General features: G+C 45.3%; 2 protein-coding genes across 3 annotated transcripts; one reads left to right on the top strand and one right to left on the bottom strand.

Annotated features, from left to right (window-relative positions):
* The first annotated feature begins 1,691 nt into the window (after positions 1–1,691).
* LOC146380898 (uncharacterized) lies at positions 1,692–6,887 on the top strand. The gene is made up of 5 exons (XM_084939967.1): positions 1,692–1,716; positions 1,830–1,891; positions 4,676–4,790; positions 5,687–5,834; positions 6,065–6,887. Exons 1-5 carry the CDS (start codon positions 1,692–1,694, stop codon positions 6,507–6,509), a joined length of 795 nt encoding a protein of 264 aa, XP_084796093.1. The 3' UTR covers positions 6,510–6,887.
* A 256-nt stretch (positions 6,888–7,143) lies between these two features.
* Positions 7,144–18,184, bottom strand: xylb (xylulokinase homolog (H. influenzae)). 2 transcript variants are annotated; one of them, XM_084940300.1, is made up of 19 exons: positions 18,060–18,183; positions 17,122–17,204; positions 16,900–16,969; positions 16,470–16,550; positions 15,594–15,680; positions 15,365–15,493; positions 15,220–15,285; positions 15,066–15,138; positions 14,867–14,985; positions 13,493–13,574; positions 11,380–11,420; positions 11,153–11,268; positions 10,706–10,821; positions 10,518–10,591; positions 10,331–10,427; positions 10,016–10,074; positions 9,788–9,875; positions 8,956–9,050; positions 7,144–7,787 (listed from the first exon to the last, which is right to left on the bottom strand). In XM_084940300.1, the coding sequence occupies exons 1-19, from the start codon at positions 18,114–18,116 to the stop codon at positions 7,719–7,721; spliced, it is 1,602 nt and encodes a 533-aa protein (XP_084796426.1). In that variant the 5' UTR covers positions 18,117–18,183; the 3' UTR covers positions 7,144–7,718. The 2 variants fall into 2 exon arrangements, with proteins under 2 accessions (XP_084796426.1, XP_084796424.1); XM_084940298.1 differs by having other exon boundaries at positions 10,331–10,591; positions 18,060–18,184.
* Positions 18,185–19,414: the final 1,230 nt, after the last annotated feature.

Here is a 19,414-nt window from a genome sequence, read left to right as displayed (position 1 = left end):
CAAGAGCATCTTCAGGTTTACTGAAATAATATTTTTTCCTCCATGAAAAGCGTTTAGTGCAGCAGGATAGCGCATATAAAAGTGCATATTTTTTGGGATACGTTTTTGGCACACTCCGTTAAACGCACGCCGCATCTCTTTTACTCCTGTTGCCAAATCGTGTTGAATGCGAGTGATCTGACCATCATAAGTCAGGGGGCCATTATCTTTAGCTGCAGGGAGGATCCTCATCTTGTCTACCGGATTATGCACCTTAATAATCATTGCATGAGGGTGATTAGGTCTTGATAATCCAATGGACCGATGGGCTCTGTCGATTTTGATCTTCCCCTGTTTAGTTTGAATACTCAGCAAAGTCGGTCGACAGCCTTCAAGGAATTTCACCGGTTCACGACCTTCAGTGTCCTGCATCATCTGGCCCGGCATTTGTAGCGGTTGGGCAGGTGGCTGCGGCGCCGGAGGAGCAGGCGGGTTGGGCTGGGGATGCGACATTGCGGCCCAGGTTTCGGCACCACTGTGACGTCGGACCCCAACACACGCACACAGACCGTGGGTATGGTGACAGCACACTTATTTTATCATGACTGTTCACTGTGGTTTAATGCAGGGACACAGACACTCCCGCTCAGTGGTCACTCCACTCTCTCTCCTCGACTGTCACTGAAACATAAAATAGTCACAATCAGTCTCTCGTCCCAAACACCTGTTCAGCCCCTCCTCTGCAGCGGGCCAGAGACCACACCCCCGCCACACAGAGAAATCAAGTTGGGTTTTTTAAGCACAGGCTGTACAACAGCATGTTTAAAACAGGCTGCACAACACCTGATCTAAGACTGCTGTTAAAAATCGCTAAAATGTCAGAACTGACAACCTTAAAAATCTTTTTTAAGAAATGTATTGGAACAACTTCATTTGGACAAGATGATGTCTTTATGCCAATACAAAGTTCTTCCACCTGATCAAACCACACAGGCTCAAACAGTAGAGCAGGTGAATTTTGCAAAAATGTCATGGGAAGGCAGAGCGTTCATAAATCAAAGATGTTTTATCTTATTGATAAAAAACTGCAAAAATCTTTCACGAGTTTCTGTGAAGCTATTTATGTGAGAAGCAGGAGAAATATTCAGGGAAGCCTGGGGTTGTTGGAGCTATTCTCAATAATATTGGCAAAAACTTTGATTTTTCTGCTTTTACAGTGTCCTGGTATCTATACACAGGGCTGCACATAAGTGGTCCGCAGGTGCACATGCACTTTCAAAATAAAAGACGCGCACCATATAAGAAGTTGCAACGCGCGTTTGCGTACATAAGATTTTCTGGAGGAGGACAAACATTTGTTTTATATAATATAAAAGGCACCGTTGTCGTCCGAGAATACGCGCTTCTTTTGTGGTTCGGACTCCTTCTGACATTTCTTTGGAGGTGGAGGAAAACCAGAGTAATTGCTTGACGCAGCTTCTTCGACATCTTTGAGAGTTCTAAACAAATGCCTGTCCTCCTCCAGAAAATCCTCCCTGGTATCCATGATTACAAAGTTTTAAAATAAGAAGATCTTATCGCCAGAAGCATTTGGCGATCATATACACGCAGAGAGTTAACATTTTTTAAGTCAGATAAAATAAATAACACAACGGAATCTGGTGTGAGGATCAAAGTGGACAAAGTGAAATGTGACAGAAAATAAAGCAGACATGAACGTGTACGAGAGCTCTAACGGTATAAATGTGACAGCTTGGAATAGTTCAGCTGTCTAACTCGTTTTTATTGCTCTATCTGAGAAGTGACAGAGTCTGAAATCTGACCTGAGATCAGAAATGGTCTCCTTTAAGTGCAGCTGAGGAACCTGAAGATCCTCCATGATGGTGGCGGGGGCGGAGCTGAGAGAGAGGACGTGAGGAAGAAGAAGTGAGCAGGATGAAGCAGCTCACTCGAACACGTTTGATCCTGGTGCGTCTGAAGTCGTGGGAGAGCGTGGACGTCTCGTACAGAGCAGCCCTGATGGCGTCTGGTAGAGGTCAAAGGTCAGTTTGAGGACATCTGGAGCAGAATCTCCACACCTGAAGCTCTGGAGCCTCCAGCCGTCATGATACACTGAGACGTTTGAAGCCTCGCCGGTGTCGTGCCAAGATAGGTTTCCCCTGTCGGGAGCGCGCACTGGGCTGTCCAAATCCCAGACAAACAGCGTCCGTCATTCCTGATGTTTAGCTGACAAACACTTCCTGAAACTTTGGCGCTGTGAGCTCTTTATACAGTAAAGTTACAGAATCATCAGGGAAACGTCGTCGGTTTGTAACACGTGAGAACAGAACGTGTCTCATGTTCTCTGTGACCCACAAACTGAACGCTCATGTACCCACACTCGTCTTTCACCGTCTCACTAAAGTAAACCTCACTACTTCCACACACTCTGTCGGGGATACCTGCCTCGGCATGACACCTGTCCAGGAAGTGTTGGGAGTCTTGGTGATAAAGAGTCACGTTGTGTTTTACTGACTCTAATTCTGAAGGAGCCTGTCAGGAAGAGGACGTTTCCCCCATTCAGGTCACTTTCAGCAGCATCATTACAGATATTTGATGTTTGTTATATTTTGATGTCTTTTCTGTTAATCCAAAGTAAAGTGTTTGTTGTGTGCTGAGGATTGGGCAGCGATGGTCAAATGAAGCTTTCTGAGGCTTGTATTGAAAAAGCTTTTCAGCACAGGCCTCTTTGGTGACATCTGGTGGCCAAAAACATGAAGCGCAGTTGAATCTGCTTAATGTAAAGTGCTTCATCGTGATTGGCCGCTCTGCAGAGCTTCTGTTTCATATCGGGCTGATGTGGAGCTTTGTGTGTTTGTGGGGCTGAAAAAATGATGTTGAGTCTGTTTTAATAATAAATCATTAGATGAACAAACCTCCCTGGTTTAAACTGTGCTGTGTTCTCCTTTTGCTTTGACCTCTTGATGTTTTTAGTAATAAACAAATACAACATATATAACAATGTACAAAACAATCATATAATAGGCTGTGAGTACGCTTGTGCTGTGAGGTCCCTGCCTCCACATGATTATGTAATTAACCAGTGGACGCGTACATTTATATATAACATACTATAGAAGAGCGCATCCTGTCTTCAGCACAAACACTGACAGACTCAAGAACAGTTTGTTTCTACAAGGCATTCTATTCTATTCTATTCTATTCTATTCTATTCTATTCTATTCTATTCTATTCAAACAGATAAAATCACCTATAATCTATCTGTCTGTACTGCCAGTCTTTCACCAGCAGGGCGTTTGAACCTTTTTGGGAACCATCAGGCTGGAAGGCTTCAGGCTTCAAGGAGCTTTAAACCCTGAAAACTGTGGCGAGTTGATCAGAGTACTAGTAGTAGACCTCCTACTGTCCACACAGAGGGATCTTCCACTAATGCTGACACTTGACTGGTCATTAGGCGGTGACGTCATACTTATTGATCTCCAGTCTGGAGGTGAGAAGCTATAACCTGATCTTCATAATATTGTAAGAAGTTACCATGACGATTTTCCCTGGATAACATCAAATCCAGGATGGTAGTTCACTCTCTGCTCGCTCCATCCAACAATCATCAGACATGCATATCTCAGGGGAACCATCACTCATTAGTTTCACACACATATGAGCCGCACACCATGCATCACCATCACCTCCAAGTCACACACAAATCTGTGATGATCACTGATCTGAATGTGGAGAGTCAGAGAGAAACAAGAACGATGTGTCTTCTCTTCATCACCACAAACAAATGAAACATGAAGGAGGAAGCTGGCTGCAGAGGGGCTGTAAACATGTTTATTTGGACATGTTGGACGTGTTAACATGGAGTATGTGGGGACTGAATCCACGGAGATGTTTTTAGTGGGAGGGGTTCTTTTCTGTTTGGAGGACATCAGCTGCCTCCTCTGGAGGACAACCAAACCAAACAATGTTCACTTAGAGCTTTCAAACATGTCACTGTGGTGATCATGTGACCCACAGCCTCACAGTCAGTGATGTCATCCTGTCTCACTTCAAAAGATCAAACAGGCTGATACGACTGTGTGTGTGTGTGTGTGTGTGTGTGTGTGTGTGTGTGTGTGAGTGACAGTATCACAGCACTAACACGTCTTTCTCTTCTCGCTCGACTTCTCTTTAACCTCATTTGAAGGATTCCAGCAGCAGGTTTGGATGTGTCGGAGTTTCCAGACGGCCTTTAAACGCATCATGATGTAAGCGGCTGCACTGACGGGGAATAAAACACCTGAGCAGGTGTGCTGCTGCTGCTCCGGCTGCTGCGTGAGTCCCAGCGAGGAGCTGCTGGACGCTAAAACTCAAAGTCATGACAGCAGCAGCTGATTTATTCTCCATTACTCATTTATATTCATTTATAACAGGGACCCTGAACACATCACACATCTATTCATTCCCACTATGATTCATAACAGCTTCATTTACACTGAATGACACCATATGACAGCTTTATATATCAGATTATATAGAAAATGATTTCTATTCATGTTTCTATTATTAAATCTAATCTGATAATCAGATCAGATTCTGCTTTTCACATTAAGAGACTTTTATCAGGTCAAATGTAAATAAAAGAAGAGAGGAGGTTTCAGGTTTCAGGCTGGGTGTGCCTGGGTCAAAGGTCATTGTGTGTCCTCTCCTGCTGCAGGGATCAGGAAGAAGGAAGAGGAGGAGGAAGATGGACGTGTCTGTGCTCAGAGAAGAGTATCGGAGCTCCAGAGAGAGGAGGAGGCGGCACACTCAGGTGCTGCTGTTCAGGACAGGTGAGAGGAAACGCCGTCTGATCCACTTCCTGTTTGACTTTGGACAAAATCTTTAAACTCAGTAAAAATCCATCTGTCAGGTTAACTGATAGAAATGAGACTTATTCCTTCACAATAAAAGCATGTCAGACTTGCAGAGACTGTGCTGGATCCTTTGTGAACGTGTTTTAATCACTTATTTCAGTAAAAGTAGCAGTACTACAAAGTAAAAGTACTATAAAGTAAAAGTACTCTGTTAACACCATTTTCCTGATGTGAGAAACACAAATTTGCTTCTTCTGCTGTTGTAAAATATGAGCTTTTATTTTGAAGGTGAAACTTCCTGCTGTTGCTCTGGCTGATGTGACTGTTGGAGGTTTTTCTTCTTTCTAAAGTGAACTCACAGGATCTGATGGCTGTGTTTTTATTTTCATCATATTCAGTTTCTGTTTCTAACAGGTGAGTCTCAGGTGAGTCAGTGGGGCCACAAGTCGAGTGCAGGAGCTGCAGTTTGGAGCCGGTTGAGCCCTTGCTTTACTGCAGTCAGACTGCAGAGGGCGCTGTGTCTCTGAACTTTACCTGCTGCTCACCTGGATGAAATCACCTGAGAGCTGAAATCTGCTGAGTGCCACCTTTCATGAGTTCAGGTGTTTTTTATCAAAGCAGCACAAACAGAAACACTGATCAGTGATCAATAATTTGAAAGGTGTGAAGAATCTTTAATGTGTTCAGAGTCAAACATGCTTCACAGACAAATATTCACATCTGAGCGTCACAGATTAGAAACCATTCATCCTCTTTCAGATTATTACTTCCTGTCAGCTGATCCTTTGGGTCCTGGTCTCTCTCTGATGATTGGACGCTCGTGTTGGCTGTGGGCAGGTCAGGATTTCTCACGTTCTGATTTCCATCTTTAGTCTCGGAGGAGCTGTCCGAGGCAGTCGCCATCGTCCCCGCCCCTCAGGGTCTGACGTTACCATGGCCACCACCCGTGATCTTTGACCCCGACCCCTGGCACGTCCACCTGGACCTGCACCGGCGCTCCTGCCCAGAGACATCCAGCAGGTGAGTTCCTCTCTGTCAGAGCTCCAGCACAGCAGGAGGTCTTCATCATGTCCGCCTGAGAGGTCTTCATCCCTGCTGGGAGGAACCCGCATGCACGCTCTGGAGGAACATGGAAGGAGGTTCAGTGTCATCACGCCTCCTCACAGCTGTCCTCACAGTTTGCTCTCTCTGATGATGGTGAAGCTTCAGTTTGTACAAATCTCTTCCCGTGCTGTTGTTTTCCTCTGCAGACGCTCCGGCTCGTCCTCCTCAGAGGTCGGCGGCTCGCGGCACGAGTTCAGATACAGGAGACTCTTGGCTCCTCCAAGCAGCTCCTCAGAAACGCCTCCCTGCTGCTCCTTAAGCGCCACACGAGAAGAGGAAGATCCAGACCCTCCATCCTTCAGAGGCTCCAGGGGGGACCTGGCGTTTCCGGACTACTCTCTGGGCTTGACAGAAAGCGCCACCCCTATCACCACCAGCCTGCAACAGGACCAGCAGGAGAACCGGTCTACACAGAAGGAGACCAGTAACAGCGTCCTGGAGGGGAGGAGCTCCAGGACGCTCAAGTTTACCAGGCAGCAGAGCGTGGGGGGGGCATCCTCACACTCCCAGGTCTACTACCCGTTCCCCAGCAGGAAGATGCCGAGGATCTCTGAGGCCGCCAAGAGGCTGGGGATGTACTCGAGTTTCTGAGGAGGACCAGGTTCAGCAGCAGGTCGTACACGTGGAGCCTCACAGGGATCAATACGCGATCGATCGATACTTGAACCGATTAATACATGAACTGATTTTTCTGAGTTTTTAAAGAGCAAAAGTTTGATGGTCCATCCTTCTCTGAGCTTCACAGAGGAGCTCTCACCATCATCATCACCTGTGACGTCTCGCTGGTTATAAAGAGTTCTTCATGTTAGCGGCTCGGTCGTACATGAAGGTTCAACAGCATCATTTGAATCTGTCAGCAGACCTTCAGCTCTGTTATTATTCTGCATAGAAACGTATTTCTGGATGAACGAATATTATGGAAATGTAGAAAAATAAAAATGTCTCAACATGAAAACTGAGAAAATTACAATAAACGCTTAAAAATAGATCTTTGATATTTTTTTAATTTCACTTTGCTTTAAAAATAGATTTTAATTCTATGTATCACATAGATTTTAATTCTATGTATCACATACTCTTTTAAATTTTATTTATTCTATAATATAATGTCATACATTGTTTACTTTATTTTGAATTGATTTGTATTTTATTATGTACATTTTTAATATTTTTGATCAAATTTTGCTTTTTTATTTTTTCCAGCAAGAGAAACCAAACACGTTCATGAGCTCGTTCACTTTATTTCAGATTGTACACTAAAAATTACACATGAATAACTAACGCTACCTGGATCCAGGTGATGAAGCAGTGGGAGGGGCTTCAGTCAGAAACGTCATAGACATGTCAGGCCTGTCACGAGTGAAAAGAAGACTCAGAAAAACTTTGGGATGTTAAACTTTGCTCTGCAGGACCCTGCTGGCACTAACGTGGACGTTCTTCAGCCGATCGCTTTCATCTCAGATTTTTGGAGCTTAAAATGCGACACAGTCACGGCTCGCTGGCTGTTTCATCATTTTAGCTTCTTTTCTGTTTCACTGCTGGTGGACTGAGCAAATCTGCTCCCCCATATAAAATCACACGGTGCTGTGTTAATGCTATCCTCCAATCAGGCTTTGACATGATGATGATGTCATTGATCCAATCAGGCTGAAGTCGAAGCGAGCAGCCCATCTTCAGGTAGCTGAGGGTTCCTGTGATGACTCTGATCTTCTTTCAGGTAAACAGGTGTAAAAGTCAAACTCAAAGCTGGCTTCAGTAGAAAATGGCGGTGGGGGGATTTCACTGATGGCGGTTTGAGGCTCAGCTGTGGCGCTTCTGCACAACTCTCTCCTCCAATTGCGCGTAGCGCTTCAGCAGCTCGTCGTACACCTGAAACAAAACAGAAGAAGAAATCCTGAGCTCGCCTCTGCTTCCTGACCTGACAGAGAGGGCGGGGCTTTATCTGAGACATCAGAGACACTTTTCAAACACGCTGCATGTCTGCACCTTAATCTCAGCGCTTAGAGGCCATCTTGGAAACACTTGTGGGAGGCTATGTCAGGTGTGATGAGTCCGGGTGTGTCAGTGAGTGAGCAGCGAGTGAGTTTAATGAGTGTTCACAGGTTTGTTTGATGGAAACTGACTTACAGGAAAGTGGAGGAACTCTGAACGGGACAAGAGCCTGCACTGCAAAAACTCAAAATCTTGTACCAACCTTGTGATCTTGAACCAAGTGTATTTGTCTTATTTCTAGTCAAAATAATCTCATCACATTTAAAATGAGACACAATCAACTACTGAGTAACATTTCAGTAAGATTTAGAAAACATGTTTTTAGAAAGGGCATCTTGAAACTACATCATTTTCACTTGTTCCACTGGCAGATTTTTTTCACTTAATACAAAATTTTTTTGCTTGGAATAAGTGAAAAAGTCTGCCAATCAGCTACTCAGTGGCTGATTGTGTCTTATTTTAAGTGTGATGAGATTATTTCGATCAGAAATAAGACAAATGTACTTGGTAAGACTTTGAGTTTGTTCAGTGTGTTCTTTGGACTCATCTGCTCCAGCGTCCTGCAGGTTGTTTTAGACCTGATTCATACAGCGGCACTGAAAGCTCAAACACACTGCAACTGAAGAAAATAGCAGCAAACAGAAAAATGCTGCAGAAGCTCACAGAGACCAACACGGGGGTTTCATTAAGGTGACGGACCAGCTGCAGCAGTGACAGGAAGTAAAACATGTGAAGGACTGAGACATGTTTAAAAGAAGCGGAGGATTCACCACCATGCAGGTAACGTGTGTTTGAATCACATGACTCATAAAATCCAGCAGGTATGTGTTTACGATTAGCTGTTTACTGTTAGTGTGTTACATGTGCAGCTGGTCCGTCACCTTAATGTCTCCCCAGAAACACTGGTGTAGGTCTCTGCTGGAGAGCAGAAAGTGTTTCTGTGGTTATGAGGGCACGTTTCATGAAGCTCCTGCTGCCTCAGAGAACTGCTGCACGGTTCAGCTTCAGAGGCCAGCAATGCATCATCATACAGTGGCCGCCTCACCTCCTTCGCCTTCGGATGCGGGGTGGCGACCAGTCGTGGTTCCGGTGCTTTCTTTACCACATCAACGAAGGACGCTCCGGATTCTGCCACCAGGCCTGAAACCAAACATCGACCAATCAGAGGCTTCTTACAGCCATATTTCACAAACACCTGAAGCAGATTTCACTGATCCGCCTTTTTCCTGTTCTGATGTCAGACGGTCTCACTGCAGGCTGTGAATCAGTCATGTCACCATGTTTTTCTGTTTGTAGACATAGTTTCTCGCTTTTTCATGGACCTGAGTGCAATGTTGCATCAGAGCGGTCTGACAAAGTAAAGAAATTGCCTGAGTTTAAGAACTTGGCCCAAATATTTTTATTCATGTGAAAGGAAATCAAAAAAATATAGAACCCTGTTTCCATTTCGACAGACCAATGAGCAAGGTGTCACAGCCATCTCCATCAGGGTTTCCACCAGAGTACTGCAGGTCATCGGGCTGAGACCAAGTATACAGTCTGCATATATGCAGCTGAGCTGAGACTCCACAGACATCTCATGATACCATAGTATTGTGAATTAACATTTTCTGATTCGCTTTGTCAACATCTGCTTTATCCAGTCACATAAAGTTATCTCACGTCAGTTATTAACAGACTGCAAGTAACTGCCAACTAGACCACATTCAGTCTGCTAACAGCTGCTAACAGCTGCTAACAGTCTGCTTCCTCTCCTTTGTTCCTTTCCTTTTATGTCCTCTCCTTCTCTTCTCTCTTCAAACTGAAACTCTCTCAGAGCTCAGAGACGAGGCAGTCTAGTGCGGGTTTTTCAAAATAAAAGCTGTGAGCACACTGACCGTGCAGAGCTCTGTAGGCTGAACCCAAACAAGTGGAGTCGGACAGGTCGATGGTGTAGACCGGAGCGTTGAACACGTCAGACAGCACCTATGGAGGAGACCACAGGAAGTGACTCTTCTCCCTCTGAAACTCACAAAAATGCTGCTGCTTTGATGACATCATTATGGCTATGTCCATCTTTTACATACAGTCTATGCATGTGGGTGCTAATAAAGCCTCAGACGGACCTGCAGGATCTCTTTATTCGATGACGCTCCTCCCGTCGCCAGAACTCTGGTTCCTGGAACTGAAAACACAAAATGTACTCCCAGCTGAGACTTAAAGCACATTCAAGGTTTATCTAAGGAGGACGACGGCTTTACCGTCACCTCAGTCACAGTTCCAGCGCTCTGGCTCAGAATCAGAACCAGTGTAAAGACTTCTGTATGAAACGAGGGCTCGGGTTTAAAACGTGTAATCAGAGCTGAGCGCGATCCACGAGTTTCCTCACACAGTAAAATCAAACAACAAATGGAAGCGTGTGAGGTCTGAGGAGGTCTTACTGATGGAGTATCCCAGTCTCTCAGCATGAAGCCGCCTGGACAGGAACTGACCCTCCACCACAGCCCGAACCTCCACCTGAGGACTCAGCGAGGACACCTGCAGGTGGGACACATGAAACAGGTGGGACAGGTGTGTCACAGTCTGGGTGTTAATAGATGGAAACATGATAAATGTTGGTGCACAGACCTCACAGTCAGCAGAGTCAAAGCGATGAACACCAATCACAGGAGGAGTGATCTCCATAGTTTCAAAATAAAAGCCTGAAAACACACAGCACAGGGAATCAGACAGAGGAGGCAAGGAAGGAAGGAAGGTAAGGAAAAAGAAAGGAACTGAAGCAAGGACAGGAAATGATGAGCTGAAATGAACCTCACCGATGTTTCCATGGTTTCCAAGCGGCGTGTCACTCAAAGCTGCTGAGAAAAGTTCCCATGATGCTCCAGCACACTCGTTCCTGACGCGCTCCCTCGTCAGAGACCCGTTCTTGAAGCTGCTGATGACAAAACACCTGAAACACTGCAGCCTGTCTCTGGCTCCACCCCCTTTCCTAACCAACATGGCGGACGCATCGAGGAGTCTGGTTCCCTCTGACTTTCTTGACATCATTGAACCCTCACCTGACAGCTCACCTGTTTGTGTGTGTTTGTCTGTGTGTGTGTTTGTCTCTTTGCATGTGGTTGTGTGTGTGTGCGTGTGGTTGTGTGTGTGTGTGTGTGTCGTTGTGTTTGTTTGTGTGTGCTTGTGTGTGTGTGTGTGTGCTTGTGTGTGGTTGTGTGTGTGCGCGTGGTTGTGTGTGTGCGCGTGGTTGTGTGTGTGTGTACCACAGCAGAGCCATGTACTCCTGCTGCTCCACCGGGTTACAGAAGACGTGACCCTCCAGAGCCGGACGAGGCTGCTGCAGCCACAGGAACACCGTGTCACTGGTCCCCAGACTCACCTGGACACACACACACACACACACACACACACACACACACACACACACACACACATTAACAGCCACAGTAACCCGGCGTGATGACAGGAAGTGTGTCAGAGTCAGACTCACGGCGACGTCTCCGGGCTGCAGCCTCATTCCTGCCAGCGACGCTGAAACAGAAACAGGTTTGATTCAAACGTTTTTCACGTTCAGTTTATTTGAATCACGTCTGTTTTAGCATTTTTTATTTTTATTGTTTTCAATTCATTATTTTTATATCACTTTATTAATTTTGTAGTGTTTGGGCTGGGGGGCTGGGAGGAGGTGCTGGCCGTCAGACTGGGGTCTGGGATGCGGGGCCTCCCTGCTACTGCAGATAAGGAGGTGGTCCGCTTGCCTCCACCCCAGAGAGAAGGGTTACATCTCCTGGGTCTCGGTGCGGCTTGCCCCTGGACCTGGGATATAGAGTATGTTTGGGGAGTGCGACTGTCTGTGCAGTGTCTATTTGTGTCTGTCTACACGTTGGGTGAGTGCCGAGTATTTGGTTGTGCACATGGGGTGGGAATGCACGTCTGTGTCCGCTTGTGCCTGTTCGTCTGTGTCTATATGTCAGGTTGGGTCTTAGACTCAACCTCTCTGGGTACATCTCAGGCCCTCTAAAGTACGGAGGCCTATCTCCCCTCACCACACTCCCTGCCGGTGGCTGATGTCCTCAGACGTTGGTGTGTTGGTGGTCCTTGTCGTCTGGGGCTGGGTGCTCATGTATGTACCGGCTCACTCCTGGTGGCCGATTGGCGGGGCCTGGCGCCTGCGGCCCGGCTGGGCTCCTTCCGGGGGGTGGGATGCCCTCAGGCCTCTGGCCTCTGGGCCTGAAGCTCGGTCCTCTCTGGCACAGCTGGCTGCCGGCAGAGCCCACGGGCACGCCACTGCAACCCCCTCTGGCCTCTGCTCCATAGCTGCTGGGTGACCTCTCGTTTGGGGCTCTACTCAGCTCTTCCCAGGAGGGTGGCACAGTTCCCCCCCCTTTGGTGGTCCTCCTCGGGTCCTTGTACTCTGGGGCCTCTGGATATCTGGGGCCTGGATCTCCTCCATACCTGCTTCATGCCCTGGTGGACGGGGCTGTGGCTCCCCACACTCCCTAGCAGATCGTTACATGGAGAAACCTTTGGAATACAAGCATGCTGATCCACACAGGTGTGCACACAGGTGTGCACACAGGTGTTCACAGACGCAGACTACACCTTTCTTGGCTGCTGCCTCAAAGCACATTGTGCGCTATCGTGCGTGCTGCACAATATCGTTTATTATTTAGTATCTACTGTTATCTACTGCTAGCTAGTTTATTGTGATGGTGCTGTTTTTATTATGTTGCTCTTTGTTGTTTGCTTTCTCTTCTGTTTCTTTTTTTCTCCATACAGGTGATCCAGGTGTTTTGTTTGTTTGTTTGTTTGTTTTTCTTTCTTTCTTCCCCCCTTTCTCACTGTCTCTTCTCCCCTCTGGTTTTCTTTCTCTCCCTCTCTCTCTTTCATTCTTTCTCCCTGTCCTATCCCCCAGTCATGTCTGTCCCGTTTGTAGCAACCGAAAATAAAATAAATACATAATTATAATAAAGGTCAATCAAATGGACCAATATGGCAAGGCCATGATGATCCGCTTGGTAAAATAAATCTGCTTGGCATCTTTCTTGGCCTTAAGACAACAATTCTGATGGCTAAAGATCCAAACGGGACACAAAAAAAAAAAAAAAAAAATTTGTAGTGTTTAATGCTGTTATTTTATGCTATTTTGTTATTAATTTAATATTTTATTTAATTTCTCATATTAGTAGAACTTTTATTTATGCTTATTTGTTTTACATACTTTAGATTTCTCTTTAATTTCATGGTGAATCATAACCCACATGTTTAGTTAATTTTCATATTATTGTGGTTGTCATGCAGTGCTGATGTGGACCTGTGTGACTACAGGTTCACATCAGCATAAATAACATGTTTACATGATCTCATTAAATACTGGTTGTTAGTTTAACTTCATATTTATTCTATAACATATTTCAGCTGCTTTGTTAAAGCTTGTGTTTGTTGTCTCATTCAGGATAAATAAAGTTCATCTCATATGACCTCACTGAGATCAAGGTTTGCAGGATTCCTTTAGACAGGCCTGACGTTTGTGTTTAAACAGTCACACTTCATGATGTTGGGGAACAAATCTAATGATTAACCATCAATAATCTCACATGTACCTGGGTTGTCTCCAGTGAACGCCACCACACTGCAGCTCTCAGAGAAACCGTACCGACGCACAAAGTAGGAGGAGACGGGGCCCTGCAGGCAGTCAGACCAGAATGTCATCGACCATCATGAGCACAAAAAAAGCTCACAATCAGTTGAAACATTAACTTGTTATCCCTTTGATCCAGGTGATTGATAGATGTATTTTTGTCTGCTCATTTTGTTGGTTTTTGTTTTTTGCCCTTTATCACCGTCCCTCTTCCCCGCTGTTTTTCTTTCCCTCTTTCTTTCTCCCCTATTTAGCAAGTGAAAATAAAATAAAATAAACAATAAAAGGTGAATCCATTTGGTAAAGTAAATCCGTTGGGAATCTTTCTTCGCCTTTAGACAATAATTCTGATGCAAAAGAACCAAACGGGACAGACGAAAAACAAACAAACAAAAAAACTTGTTATCCCTTTACGGCCGGTCGGGGGGGGGGAGTTGTACTTACATCTTCTGCATTCAGCTTGTCCTCGGTCACGGTTTCCTTCCACTTATAGCTTTGCAAAAAATTGCGTAAAAAGCACTTGCAGCAACATAAATATAAATATTATGCAAAACATAATATTCCAGAAACCCGCTTTGTCGATCCGATCAGCTGATGTCATTTTCGCGTAAAATGTATTTTTTTTCCTTTAGGGCGTTTACAAAGACATGCTGGTGTTTTTAAAATTAATGTTTGAGTTCATGCCTTTCTGAATAGTTTCTGGGATGCAGAACTCAAAATGCACATGCTGGTTTCTTCAGAAATTTGCATTATAATATTTATTTTCGTTTTTACTGCAGTTTATAAAAGTTGGTGTATTTAAAAATAAAACTATGAAGACACTCAAAATAAATTTCCTGTGGCTGGAAACTATTTTGTGCAACTTTTTTGTATTTACAGTTTTGAGGGATAAGCCTCTGAAATTTCTGCAACTAGAAATATATGCAAAAAAACCAAAAATGATTTTCAATTTTTTTGTAATTTATTGCACTTTTTTGCAATTTATGTAATTACTCTGCACTTAATGCACACATATTATTAAAATTGGGGCTATAATGGTTGTATTGATGTGTAGCAACTTGAAATGCTCCCAAAGAGCCACTACAGCATGTAAAATATAAAGATGGTGGACTTGGCTCTGTGGTTTTCATGTGTATCCATATTCAGTGATATAGCTGGAAATTAACTACACATATAATTCTTCTCTGTTTCTCTTTTTTGACATATTTCTCAAATAACCTATTTTATCATATTTATAATAAAACTGGAAATTCAGTTTTTGCTGTGACACCTGAATACTTTTAGTGGCCCCCGTGTGGCCACCCCATGAAAACATTCTGGAGGCTCCCCTGCTTACCAGCACAGATGTGGAGGGCAGTGGAGCTCCCAGCAGCTGGTCCAGGTGAGGAGCGGTGGCCTGCAGGCAGATCTCAGACCAGTTTCTGGTCCTGATGTCCAGCAGATTCATCCCTGAGCCTGAACAATCGATCAGTGGGTTCATTGATTAGCTGATGGGTGAGAGACCCTCAGAGAGCGACGAGCCACACAAACCGTACCGTCGCTGTAGTCGATGGCAGCGTAACCACCGAGGAAGAGAGAGGCGGCAAAGCTGCTGACCAATGAGATCCTCTGAAACCAAAAACACACACGTTCATGAGGTGTGAGGAAACAGCTGGAGGTGGGACTGTGCAGGTGCAGTGACGCTCTCACCTCGGTGTCCTGGAACTCCTCCGCTCGGGTCTGACGCAGTTTGGCGATCTGGTTTCCTGTGAAACGCTGCAAACACACGGACGCGTCCTTTAAAGCTCTTTAACACACACACACACACACACACACAGATGTGGCACAGCTGGACCTCGTAGGCTCTGGATCCGGTGATCTCCGCCAGCCTCAGAGCGCCTCCTGCTGCCGCCTGCAGGTCCTCACACTGCTGAGTGCTGCTCGAGTCCATCCACACCGGACTGTCCGACACCGAGAAGCTGTCCTGAGGACGCAGCAGCACACCTGAGTCAGCATTTAACCACACACACACACACACACACACACACACACACACACACACACACACACACACACACACACACCTGCAGCAGCTGGTGCAGGTCCTGGTCCGCGTCCAGATGTTTCAGAGTCTCAGACGCTCCTCTCCTCCAGAACACGCTGCCATGTTGCTGAGAGACAACACAAGTCAACCAGACTCCATTCACTTTTCTTCAAATTTTACAGACTGGTTCCCTGCCTCCTGCCAGGTGATGGCAGTGTGCTATATGATCAGAAGTATGTGGACACCCAGTGAGCAGCTCCCTCTGAGCTGCACATCACTCAGCAGCTTTGATTTCAGCAGGTAAATGTTTAGAGAGCACAAAAGCGCTTCAGGATTTACTCCGAGTCACACGTGCTGATGGGAAGTCGTGCAGTTGGTGTGACACGATGCTGTCACGTACACTGAAGCACTTCATGAGAAAACACTCTGTCTCAGGAAACTTCCCACCACACTCCACTCATTCTTCTCCAGATTTTAGTGGAAATTTATTTTTAGTGTTTGCTGCTAAAAACAGAAACAAGACTGAGGTCATAAAAACAGAAGAAGGTTTAATATGACATCTGCGCTGTGATCAAAAGTATGCGGACACTCCTGGTTCTCCTGTGTTAAACAAGCTGTTCACTTTAAATTTGCACCTGAGAACATCAAACGGTTTAGAAATATGAATTTTTGGACTTTTTAGGACATTTGAGTAAGTTCATACTGCACCAGAAGAACTTTGTACTGTGGATCAGCTGACAGCACAAACGGTCTGAACTTCCTGTTTCCCTCAGCACGAGTGGAGGCAGCACGTTAATAAGCACAGAGTCACACCTGTCCAGGTGTCCACATATTTCTGCTCATACTGCAGCACCCGTCCTGTTCATGCTTTACAAATTATTGGACATTTATGCCAAAGTCTAACTTTAACCATCACCTGACCGCTGCCTGACAGCGCTCTGACACGGGAGAAGTCAAGCCCCGCCCTCTTCATCTTGTCCAATAGCAGGTCCAGAGCCTGGAGGTGGGGAATAGCCAATCACAGAGACACAAACACAGGTCAGCAGTCAGCTGATGAACCTCAGCGTGAGTTAACAGTTTAACAGCTGTGTGTGTTACTGTGTGTGTGTGTGTGAGTGTTACTGTGTGTGTGTGTGTGTGTGTGTGTTACTGTGTGTGTGAGTGTTACTGTGTGTGTGTGTTACTGTGTGTGTGTGTTATTGTGTGTGTGTGTGTGTTACTGTGTGTGTGTGTGTGTGTGTTATTGTGTGTGTGAGTGTTACTGTGTGTGTGTGTGTTACTGTGTGTGTGTGTTATTGTGTGTGTGTGTGTGTGTTACTGTGTGTGTGTTACTGTGTGTGTCTCACCTTGACCCACATGAGCACAGGTGAGGTGACAGTGAGTCTGTCAGTGTGGATATGAACTCCTCCCTGAGTCCTGAGAGCAACAAACACACCTGAACTGTCAGACTTTCAAAATAAGAGTGGCTGGAATCCTTTCACAATAAAAGCCTGCCAGTCACCCTGACAGGTGTGAGTGTGACTCATGAAGCCTTCCAGCTGATGCTGTCAGGTTTATATGATCTATACCTGAATTCGGGCAGCTCGGCGTCAAACTGCACGCCGCTCTGATGAACCACACGCAGCTCTCCATCGATGACCACCGCCTTCAGCTTCAGGAAGACATGAAGAGGAGCAGAGTAAAGACAGAGCTGCTGATTGGACGGGAAACCTGGGTTTAAAGTGCAGTGGAGGGGGCGCTGATGTCACATGTTAGGAGGAAATGTGAGCAGACTGTTTCAGGAAACCACGGACGAACCTTCATCTGAACCGTTGAAGCTCCACAGGACTTTTACTTTGAAGGGACTGTTCCTGTTTCATTGTTTCATGAAGTTGAGCTGATGAAAGTTTTAGTGGTTGGAAAGAAAAATAACGATTTATATAAGTGATGAATGAAGTGAAGAAGAGGATGGTGCAGCTGGAGGTGCTCGCTGTCTTTATACAACTATGATCTGATAATTGTTGTACTTCCTGCTGCTGTCTCGGACACATCCGTGTGAAAACTGACATTTTTACTGTCACTCAGACTTTTCAGGGATAAATGAAGGAAAATGACGTCATCCTGTTCACAGAGACGCTGACAGGTTATCGGCCACGTCACTGACGGCAGCTTAAACACCTGAAATATCATTTTAGGCAAATATGGCTTTATGAGCTCAGATTCACTGATCAGCTTCATTTCCTCTTATTGATTATTGGAAACGTATCGGACGTCAGCAGCTCTGTGACAGCTTCTGACGTCATCGACCTGTTTCAATCTGCGAGTGCACGCGGGTCAAAACCTATCCGATCAGCTGGACTCTGTACGAGAGTACGGAGTCCAGCTGAGACAACAAATCAAACCTTCCGCCGTCTCCACGTTCTGCGCCTGCGCACTAAAGTCCGTTATTTTACTGCTACGTGCACGTGGACAGCATGTCACAGCAGACTCCGCGCAGGTGAAGGAGGGACAGGTGAGGTGCTGTTACCTGCTGCGTGCTCAAGTCCAGGCCCAGGTAGAGAGGAGCGCGCGGAGCGGAGGCCATGAGCGCGAGGAACCACACAGGAGGAGGAGGAGGGGTCCAACGTTTAGTGACACAGCCCACAGGCTCCTCCTCCTCCTCAGCGCAGACTCCGTGTTCGTGCTTTTAAAGGGACAGTTCACCCAAACCCTTTAGTTCACATCACAGACCGACATGGTTCAACATGGCTCAGCCAATAGAGTGGACAGGGTTTATTTGTTGTTGTCAGTAGCAACGAGGCCTACGATGGTGCCAGAGCACATGTTGAATCAGCGCTATGGGCAGACTTCACACAGTGACAGTGTGGAAATGGAATAAAGGTGAGTGTTATTAACCCTCTGAGGTCCATGGACACGCCTCCAGATCACATGATGGATTTAATCTGACACAGCAACGAGTTGCAGCCACGCTGAGTCTGTGTTTTAACTCCTGTTGAAAGTTCAGACTTTAAACTATACACCAGTTTGTAAATGTTACTGATCGGCCACTAAAACCAGAGTGATGATAAAAGAACAGACCCAGTGTTTTTTTCTGAATCGTCACGTTTATTTTGGGAAAATCATCGTTTTCTAAACTGAACATCTATATTTGTATGCATATAGTTATGAAAATCATTCAGTAAACATGTTTGTGTTTTTTACAGTACTACTAGGATTTTATGTTTTTGTGTGATTTCAGATCAGTTGTGTTACTACAGTATGTCAATGAAAACATGGCTGTAAATTCAGACACGTGAGACTGAGCTGATGTAACAGGGTCATAAATCACATTGTTATAATTACACGAAATGTGTTCTAAACCCCCAAACTGCTCCTTTTATACCTGACTTTTAGGACCTCCAAGCCTGTAGTTATGTTCATTATCAGTTAGAGCCCCTCCTCATTCTTTTCTTCTTCTTCTTTGGTGCAACCCTATAAATACAGTGTACCCCTTTTGCCTCTCCCCTTTTCTACAATTCCCCTGTGGGAGAGGTTGGTGTAATTTCTTTCCCAACACTGTAAAACGCTCATATAATGCATATTTAGCCACCTGGATGTTTCTGATTGTGATTTTAGTTCAATTATTGTCATTATTAAGCCTGTTTTTTGTTAGATGTTATAAGTGTGTAGTATGTGTGTATCATAAATGTGTTTTAGGCGCCATAAATGCTAGCATGAATATATACTTCTTGCTAGCTTGGAAGTTCTGGTGTGTTGAGCTAACCCTCTTCCCCACTGTTTGTATTTGGTCGTAGGAGCTGGAGTGGGCAAATTATTTACTTGGAGGTCTTTCTTTCTTTTACCTTTTTTATCAGGTATGTCGGATTTCATGTTGTTGTTTTT

The sequence above is a fragment of the Perissodus microlepis genome, chromosome 9, assembly GCF_051167445.1.
Source record: "Perissodus microlepis isolate ML-2025 ecotype Zambia chromosome 9, ASM5116744v1, whole genome shotgun sequence".
Lineage (NCBI taxonomy): Eukaryota > Metazoa > Chordata > Actinopteri > Cichliformes > Cichlidae > Perissodus > Perissodus microlepis.
This window is presented reverse-complemented; position numbering and strand designations above follow the sequence as displayed.

Excerpts from the sequence above, each read along its gene's own strand:
- LOC146380898 (XM_084939967.1), top strand. The coding sequence starts at position 1,692 with ATGAACGTGTACGAGAGCTCTAACG. Across the intron at positions 1,717-1,829 it reads CGTGTACGAGAGCTCTAACG|TGCAGCTGAGGAACCTGAAG; the intron begins GTATAAATGTGA and ends GTCTCCTTTAAG. Across the intron at positions 5,835-6,064 it reads TGCCCAGAGACATCCAGCAG|ACGCTCCGGCTCGTCCTCCT; the intron begins GTGAGTTCCTCT and ends TTTCCTCTGCAG.
- xylb (XM_084940298.1), bottom strand. The coding sequence starts at position 18,116 with ATGGCCTCCGCTCCGCGCGCTCCTCTCTACCTGGGCCTGGACTTGAGC. Across the intron at positions 16,551-16,899 it reads CTGTGCTCATGTGGGTCAAG|GCTCTGGACCTGCTATTGGA; the intron begins GTGAGACACACA and ends CCCCACCTCCAG. Across the intron at positions 7,788-8,955 it reads CGCATCCGAAGGCGAAGGAG|GTGTACGACGAGCTGCTGAA; the intron begins GTGAGGCGGCCA and ends GTTTTGTTTCAG.